Genomic DNA, 9,681 nt, shown 5'->3' with positions numbered 1-9,681 from the left:
TTCATACATGAGAGCAGCACAAATTGTTTTACACAACAATACCAACTAAATATAAACAACAAAACAACATTTAAAAATGAGCTTTCAGACACCCAAGCATAACTCAACCAAATTAAAAACAAAAATGCCCATCCAGTCATTATATCTCACACACTCAAACAGCTAAAGCACACAAAACACCCTTAGCTACCTACCGAACCACTAATCCCATACCCCAGACAAACCCCAGTCCTCAATATCAGGCTTAATGCTGCTTTTTAGTTACAGGAGGACATCTAGTGGCTTGGTTTAGTAATAGAACAAAACTTCAGCCCACATGCAGTTTTATAAAAGAACTTTGTTGTTGCTCATTCAGAGTTCATAAAAATGTTTTGCTTACTGTAGGTTATTGTAAAATTACACCACAGATCAAATCTAAAACAGGCGAAACAAGAGTTCCTAAACCAACTAAACTTCCAAAAATAATTATCGATGTGGGTCAGAGTTAGATGCTCAAACAAAGTCTTTTTTTTTTTTCTTAATGGACAAGCAGAGACATTTCGTTCAAAGTTGTTTTATTATCTAATATTAGGTGTGGCTCATGAATATATAATCTTGACAAGATGCCAAATGGAGTGAAAGTGAAACTAAAGCTCAGTAAGACAGATTCGACCGGACGCAGGGGAACGATTAATTTAAAATAGCTGGTAAAATGGATGAATACCAGTATCCGCTGTTTTTTGAGGCCAGAGATCTGACAGATCGAGAAAAGGAAAAGGTCAGGAGACACTTTCAGAAAAGAAGAGACTCTGGGGGAGGTGATTGTGCAACAATAGAGAAGATTGGAGACACAACGTATAAAATCTGTTTCAGAGAAAGTGAAAGTAAGCTGTGACTTCTTTATTTAAAGGCAAACTTCAGGTATGTTAATTTGGATGTAAGGTTTATTGTCAATTTGTTGTTTTTAAAGCTCAGGAAAGAGTTTTGCAGAGAAAGAATCACACCGTCTCTCTTCTTGGTGGGGAGTTGTGTCTGACCGTGAGTCGAACTATTTTGCCACAGGCCTCAGATCAGCCTGCAACAAGTCAGCCACAGGTGAGCTTTATTTTACTTCAGGAATGTTGCTGCGTGACTTAATCAGAGTAAACATACGGATCCACTGGTCAGATCAGTTTCAGAGGATTTTTATAGCTTCCAGTAACTGTTTATTACTGGATTTGTTTTTTTGTTCCCCCCCCCCCCCCCCCCCCCCCCCCCCCCCCCCCTCTCTTTTATTTTTCTCCATAACATGAGGTATCTAATCAGAACAATGACAGAACAAAACAAGAGAGGATAAAATCACGTGTGTAGGTGAAATAAGTTGTGTTTGTTCATTACTCTTATCCTTGAGGGTAATACTCTATTACTGATACAGTATCAATAATAATGATAATAATAAGAATGTGAAAGGTTATATAAAAATACAAAAAACTGAAATAGTACCATTAAATAATAAAAAATAACATCAATTATGAGATAATTGTAGTTAAGGTCGCTGGGGGAGGGATTTGAACATGGGCCTTTCAGTGTTGAGTTTGCATGCTCCCCAGAATTTTGTGAAGGCTGGAAAATTGTCACCCAGATGAAGGGATTTGGGGATTTGTAAAGTACCCAGGCAATGCCAGGAATTTTACCAGGGGAATTACATCCAGGTGGTACATTTACCACCAGGTTCATTATGCATAAGGCAGAGTCACCATTTCCAGTAAATGAATTTATTAATAATATCACTTTAAAAGCTATTTTAAAATACTTTAAGTTAAATAACCGTAAAACAGCAGGGAAGGTAAATCAGGGCTGAGACCTATGTGGATAGAGAGGTCCAACCAAAAGGAGAAAAGAAGGGGGTCCCAGGAACACCACACATAAAGTTAAACAAACCAAAGAGACTTAACACACGAAGGGGCACCACCAGGAACTCCAATCCACCACCATGGGCTCATCACTTACAAATAAAACAAAATCAAATAATTTGGATACATGAAATTAAATATGTCAAACTGACAAAAAATCCCCACTTTTCAGGCCCAAACATTCATGCACACAAATATTAAAATGTAGATGTAGAAATCACCCTGGTGATCAGGTGACCATGTCTGCGTCACCAAGAGTAATTCTTGGTGTCTTTGAAACAAACAAAGACTTATCCAAAGCAAACATCCTCTGAAGCAGAGTCCTCCCAAAAGGAGACTTAATTCAACTTTAAAGGGTTTTGGAGTGGATGTGAGAAAGTAGTTGGCCAGTTTGTAGAATATGTCTTACTTAAGAATAAGAATAAAACACCCTTTATTAGTCCCTCAGTGTGGAAATGACTTTGTTGCAGCAGTGCAGCAGAGTACCAGGGTAGCAATTAATCGCTGTGGGTGATCAATTGCAGGAAATTTTGTCTCCTGCTTTATTTGATTTCTATGTAAATGAGTCATCTATCTGATTGAAAGTCTATAACATTGGTTGATTGATTAATGGAATGCTGTTGAATCATCTTGTGTATATGGATGACTGTAACTTTAATCTGAGTGGTGCTGGGCTGCAGCAGCTTTTTATTATATTTACAGAATAGGGTGTGTCATATGATACAAAAATAAAATGCCAGTGGTATTGTTGTGTTAATATTTAATAGCAAGATAAATGGCTCCTTTTTCCTGTGTAAATCACAATGCACATCATGGCAAGGCAAGACGGTTTATTTGTGTAGCACATTTCATGTACAGGACAATTCAAAGTGCTTTACATAAAACAAAGGCATTGCAGATATTTAGAAATAGTAAAAGGCATCAACACATAATCACAATAAAATAATAAATTACATTAAAATGATTAAAAGCAAGATAAGTTAAAAAGTTACCATCACTCTGTCCTGTGCATCTGTGACCATCAGCATGTGGAAAATACAAGTTGCATACCATGATGAGTGATACTGAGCTGGGAGTGCCAGTTAAATCACCTCAGAGAAACTAATGTTTAAGTTTATGCAACGTCTGGATGAATCTAAATATAACATAAGAGTTTCTCCCCTTACTCATCCACACTGACTGAAATTACTTTCATTTGATTTCCTTTAGTAGTGCTTTTATATTTTATTTTTACTTTTTTTTTATCTGTCCTGTCTTCTGTGTGTTTTTATGGAGTTGAGTCTGTTTAGGAATGGAATTAAATTAAAAATTAGGATAATGATATCAACAACTACATTATTAATGATATAGTGATGTACATGAGCTTCTCACAACTATAACAGTGATTATGGATTAATGATCATAATGGACCTTATACTATATGTTGCTGTCAGTAATAGTGCATGCAGAGCTTAAATTAAAAGTAGTAATGTAGTTTCAATAATGTAGCTACACCTTTATATCTACACATTTTACTAAATATGGAGTGTAAATATACACTCAGTTATAAAATATATTAATAATAATAATACAATTGATAATATAATTTAGCAAGTAAAGGAAGAAAATAATGAAAATAAAGGGAAGAGGGAAAACAGCTCTTATCCAATCTAAGTAGAAAACTAATTGTACTAAGTCAGTAATAATGAGTGAAGTATATATTAACAATTATAACAATATTTATTTCTCAGTAGTTATTTGACTGTGATTTAACATAATGGAAAATGACATAGAAAAGGAACTTTTTTGTCAGTACGTGATAATTAGCATACAAAATAGACTATCAGCTGCAGTTGGTCTATTATATATGTTTTATAAATTTGACTGTTATTAGAACATAGGCTCATAATTCTTTGTGTTGTTTCTTTTTTTTAGACTTTTACTAAAAGAAATACAAAAAGTCTTGAGAAGATTTTCAAAATGAACAACTTCCTCATGTACTACCTGAGAGACAACCTGACAGCATCCAAAATATTATACCAGAAGCTCTCCTCAATCGGCTGCACGCTGGTGTTAGACTTTGAGGAAGAGGAGGCAGTAGTGAGGGGAGATATTGAGAAGGGACCTGGTGGAGCTTCTGGTGGTGCAGCAGAGAAATGGGAGCTACAGGTGGATCAGATCTTCATCAGTTTCACTGAGACCTACATCTGTTATCATGTGTTAGAAGCAAAGAAAATTAAAAAGATGCTGCAGGACCCCTCCTTTCTGACTGATAACATGAAGGTGTACACAGAGAGCGGTTATGCTGTGGTGGTGGGAGAGGCTGAAGACGTAAAGAAGAAGATTGCAATCTTAGACAAGAGTCTTCCAGCCTGCATCAAGCTACCAGTGGTAGAGAATCAGTTTAAACTGGTGGAAGAAGAGTTCAATAGAGAAATGGCTACACTTTATCCAGAGGTCAAAATCACTAGAGACACTGCTATGATCGTCTTGGAGGGTCCTGATCAGAAGGTGCAGTCAGGAGCTGCAAAACTTGATGAACTGGTCAAAAAGATAAAACAAAAGAAAGTTCAGCTTCCTTCAGATTTATTAACCTTCATTAGAACCAGCGGCACCATCACCAAGTACCAGCTTCGCTTCCAGCAGAGCCTCAGAAATCCTGTTTCCCTGGAGGTGACATCAGACCTGGTCCTGTCCAGTCTGTCCTCTGTATCCCTGGAGGAGGCAGCAGCAGCAGTGCAGAGAGAGCTGAGTGTGGCTGATGTAGAGCTGCAGAGTGCTGCAGGTGCAGCTCCAGATCTAAACCAAGTGAAGGAAATCCTGATCAAAGCCAAGAACCAGGCAAACCTTGTGGAGCACAGAGTTGATTTCAACTTCATTCCAGGACCCAGTGGAGCTCCAGCAACTAAAGTACGACTGGTGGGCTATACTGAACATGTGAACAAGCTCAAAGATCTCCTTCATGGCTACCTGCTGAAACAGGTGTTGACTCAAGAAGTGTTGGACCTGCCATATCCTGAGCTGGTTGACTGCTTTGATAAAATCTTAAACATAATTGGGATGAAGCAGACTAATGTGACACTGAGAGCCTCACATCTTCCATATCCATGTATCCTCATGTCTGGTCCCCGTTGTCAAGTTCAGGAGACCCGTCAGGCCCTCACATCTGCTTTAGCCGGTCTGACATTAGAGACCTTGGTTCTAGACGGACCAGGAGCTCTGCGTTACTTTCAGGGAGATGGTAAAGACAGAAAAGAGCTGGTTGAGACTTCCTGTAAGGTTGTTATTAAGGAACAGCAGCAAATGGATGATCAAAATATAAACTATTCCCAAAACAGAATTCCCAGATTCAGATCAGCCAGTATTTACACCAGTGGTGCCAAAAGAACACAAAATACAGCAGCTGTCAACAAACCAATCCTGAAGATCAGGATTGGCAATGTGGAAGATGAAAAGGTAAGAAAATCAGACCGTTAAAGGACAATGTCCAATTAGGTAAATATTCTGCTTATTCATTTAATATAATCTCCACAGGTAAATGTGCTGGTGGCCCCCATGATCTACAAAAAGCTTACATCCACTAAAATTGGTAAAGGTTTAAACAAAAAAGGAGGGTCTGCAATGCAGAGCAACTTTGATCTGGTAGCAGGGACGTGGACGTGCTCTGCCGGAAATGTCATGATAGTTGATGCACCTCCATGTCTGGGCTGCTCCAAGATCTTCTTCATTGAGTGTCTGCCATGGGATGGAGTCAGCGGGCACAGTGTGCAGGTAAAATGAGAGTAAATTTACTCAGTGAAAGTTGCAGGGCTATCTCAGCTTTTCTAAGCCCTGCATCACTTTTCTAACAAACTGTTATTCTAATTTATTTCGTATAGGCTCTTGAAAATGGGCTGAAGACTTGTATGGACCTATGTGCACAGCAGGGCTGGTCTTCCATTGCCTTTCCAGTCATTGGACCTGGTGTGGCTCTAAAATACCCCCTGAGAGAGGCCATTCAAGTGCTGACCGACAAGATTCATCAGTTCGGATTGTCTGGATCACACGGTTCTGTCTCCACCATCCATGTGGTCATCAAACCAGACTACCCCAATTCGGAAGAGGTGAAGGTTTTTTCCCTTCTAGAAAGATTAACTCCTCTTTATGGTTTGAAGATGCAGTGATTATAAAGAAAACTTTTATTTTCAGTGCTACCATGATGTTTACAAACACCTGACCTTAAACACAAACCAGGGAGGCCAAGGTAAACACACAACCAGACTTTTGCATGCTTTGAATGATGTACAGACTGTTTACATTTAGCTTAAAATGTTTTGTTGTAGCTGCCCTGAGTTCATTAAACCATACAGGCACTTTCATATGAACCATGTAATACTCTTCCTCTCAGCAGTCTTCAGCTCTGTTGTTACTGACCTTGCTGACATCACCATACCAATGAGAGGGGGAGTTAAACTACAGATCGTGTTTGGAGACATCACTAATGAGACAACAGATGCTGTGGTGAACACGACCGACTTTGCAAATTATCAGACAGGTGAGCATCTCAGTGGGAGGGTTGATTCCATGCAGATCCATTTTAGTTAATAATTCCTATTAATGTAAAGAAACTGAAATTGTTGCTCAGGTTGCTTTTTAAAATCATTGTAAACCCATCAATCTTACTGACTGGCATCATCATTAATCTACAGACGGTGTGTGCAAAGACATCTTAACTGTGGCTGGACCCCAGGTACAGGCTGACCTGGCAAACGGTGAGAAGATGGTTCCAGTTATGTTTTTTGAATGAATACTCAGCAAACAACATCTCAGTCAAAGTTTCTTTGATGTGCAGCTATAGTGAAACGAGGAGATGTTTTTACAACCCAGTCTGGATCGTTCCCCTGCAAGGCTATTTTTCATGTGTGTGGAGAGAGAGATGTTGGTGTCATTGAGCAACTGGCGTGCCGCATAATTCAACTCTGTGAATCGCGTGCATACACATCTGTGGCCATTCCTGCCATATGTGCTGGTAAGTGTGATGCAAGATGATCAAGATGGTGGAATGACAGGACAGAAATATGTCAAATGTTTATCCAGTAAAACACCCATGTGTGGAGTTTCGTTTTATTATGATCATACAGGAACAGGTGGTTTGGACCCTGGTCTTGTAGCGCTCGCCATCCTCCGGGGAATCAACACCACCGCCTCGTCCTGTCCCCTGCAGTCTCTCACCTGCATTCGCCTTGTCCTGATCAAAATCAGAGTTTTCCAGGCATTTAAACAGCAAGTGACTCAGATGTTTAGCTCCGCAGACATTAGCACGGGTAAGACAAAGTAAACCCGTCTTCTTCTTTTCTTATCAGAAATCTGTTGGTGTTTTTAGACACATTTTCAATGATTTTTGTTGTTTTATCTGTTTATGAGAACAGCTCTTAAAGTGCAACACCGTCCTCCACCAACGATGAGTATAGACCCAGGTGTCATTTGTACTCGTTCTACAGTCCAACAATCCACCTTCATGATTGTAGGACGTTGCAAACAAAGTGTTGACAATGCCATCAGGAAGCTGAAGAGTCTGTATCAGGATCAGTGCTCCACACAACGCTTCAGAGCAGAGGAGCTTGCAGGCCTCACCCAGGATGATGTGGATGACCTGCAACAGCTGGTGGAGGTAATGGGTTTACATGTGGAGGAGGACCAGGATGTCTACACGGTGAAAGGTTTGAAAGATGGAGTCAACCAGGTCATGCGGCTGATTCACAAATCTTAGAAGCTGATCTTTAGTATATTTTCTATGACCAAGGCTTCCAGTAACATATTTTAATATTTATTTAAGTGAAATTTCTTTAGGAGAAATGACAGAGGCCACAAAGTGTATTGTGATGAGGGCCACCGTATTAATCACCATCTCTCTGAACTCATGAGGCTTTTGAACTTATTTTACCAGTGTGAACCTTGTTTCAGACAACTGATTGTCACTGCTGGCATCTAAACAACTTTGATATATCAACATTACCCTGAAGGACAGAAAGAGTAAGTCACCTTTTGGTCCAGGATAATGAAACATGTCACTGTTAAAGCCTGATATTTTTAAGGAAAGCATGAAAATGCCACTTCAGAGGCTGAAAATGAAAATAATCTTATCATTTATGTTTTCTTTGATATTATTGTTGGTTGAGATAACAGATGGGTTACATTCAGAAGCACTGGAATATATTACTTTGAGTTTAAAAACAGAACATAACATGAACTTTGTTGCTTTGCATTTTTTATTGTGCAAAAATGTACTTCAAGAAATAAAAGAAAATGCTTTAAAGATTTAATCAAATGCTCATGATGAAAATACTTTCATGTTTGTTTTTGTTTAAATAAAATCATGATGTGGTCACTAGTCCTGTTCTCATTTTCACTCTCCAGTTTTAGAAACTGCTGTATTTCCATCTAAATCAGAGATAAATGCTGAATTTCTACTTAAAGGTCCCATATTATACATTTTTTCAACAATTTCTTATAGGTGTCAGATGTCCAACAACATTGTTTTTAATGTGTATTACCCTAAATTCAGGCTTTGTCCTTAATTCCAAATGTGGTTCTAGTAATCTCCACTGAGAAGGGGCTGTTTCTGTGTCTGAACCTTTAAATGTTCATGAATGGTGCCTGTCCATGCCTCTCTCTGGGAGAGGATCTGCCTTTCGCTGGTGCCCACTCAGTGATTTTAGAGGCAGGCTCAGCTAGCCGGGCGGCGAGTCAATGACAGTATCCAGTACCAGGGGTGGTGCTTATTTCCCTTGGTGAGGTCACAAAGGGAAAGACCATAGATACAGTTGGACGAACATGTATACTGTTGTTGAAGCCAACAAAAGACATGTAATACCTTTATATGCCGTTATGTCACATTAATTTAACTGGTGATGCCAACACCAGTGAAGTTGTTCATGATCACAACAAATTATTCTAATAACTTAAGACTGGGAACAAGGATAGGATTTTATCTTTTAAGATCCTTTATGAATTGAGCATGTACACTTCTTTCATTTTCTGCTCATTTTTTTGTCTTATTGAGCATAAGAATCAGTCATCGAGTGCAGCCTGAGCACTCTACCAAAGAGATCGCATCCTCTCTCTGTAGGCTGTTGTATTGGATGGCTGCAGTTATTAAGAGTTTTAAAGAGAGTTGGAGAATCAAAATGAAAATGAAATAAATAAAAATTGCCGTTGTTTATGACAAAGTGTCAGTTCTACATCAAAGGTACATAAAAGGACGAAACACCAAGTGAAATTAAACAGACCATTTTGTTTTAATTAAAATCAATCAAAATTGTATTTATATTGCACTTTTCATACATGAGAGCAGCACAAATTGTTTTACACAACAATACCAACTAAATATAAACAACATCTAAAAATAAGTTTTCAGACACCCAAGCATAACTCAACCAAATTAAAAACAAAAACGCCCATCCAGTCATTATATCTCACACACTCACACAGCTAACACACACACAAAACACCCTCAGCTACCTACCGAACCACCCATACCCCAGACAAACCCCAGTCCTCAATATCAGGCTTAATGCTGCTTTTTAGTTACAGGAGGACATCTAGTGGTTTGGTTTGGTAATAGAACAAAACTTCAGCCCACATGCAGTTTTATAAAAGAACTTTGTTGTTGCTCATTCAGAGTTCATAAAAATGTTTTGCTTACTGTAGGTTATTGTAAAATTACACCACAGATCAAATCTAAATCAGGCGAAACAAGAGTTCCTAAACCAACTAAACATCCAAAAATAATTATCGATGTGGGTCAGAGATAGATGCTCAAACAAAGTCTTTTTTTTCATTGACAAGCAGA

General features: G+C 38.7%; 1 protein-coding gene across 2 annotated transcripts; it reads left to right on the top strand.

Moving 5' to 3' along the window:
- Nucleotides 1-640: 640 nt before the first annotated feature.
- LOC121639623 lies at nt 641-8,220 on the top strand. Of its 2 annotated transcripts, none has more exons than XM_041984964.1 (11): nt 641-863; nt 950-1,074; nt 3,786-5,306; nt 5,385-5,621; nt 5,729-5,953; nt 6,039-6,093; nt 6,241-6,384; nt 6,539-6,601; nt 6,682-6,858; nt 6,971-7,153; nt 7,259-8,220. In XM_041984964.1, the coding sequence occupies exons 1-11, from the start codon at nt 692-694 to the stop codon at nt 7,597-7,599; spliced, it is 3,243 nt and encodes a 1,080-aa protein (XP_041840898.1). In that variant the 5' UTR covers nt 641-691; the 3' UTR covers nt 7,600-8,220. The 2 variants fall into 2 exon arrangements, with proteins under 2 accessions (XP_041840898.1, XP_041840897.1); XM_041984963.1 differs by having other exon boundaries at nt 6,238-6,384.
- Nucleotides 8,221-9,681: the final 1,461 nt, after the last annotated feature.

The sequence above is a fragment of the Melanotaenia boesemani genome, chromosome 5 (assembly GCF_017639745.1).
Source record: "Melanotaenia boesemani isolate fMelBoe1 chromosome 5, fMelBoe1.pri, whole genome shotgun sequence".
NCBI classification, from domain to species: domain Eukaryota; kingdom Metazoa; phylum Chordata; class Actinopteri; order Atheriniformes; family Melanotaeniidae; genus Melanotaenia; species Melanotaenia boesemani.
This window is presented reverse-complemented; position numbering and strand designations above follow the sequence as displayed.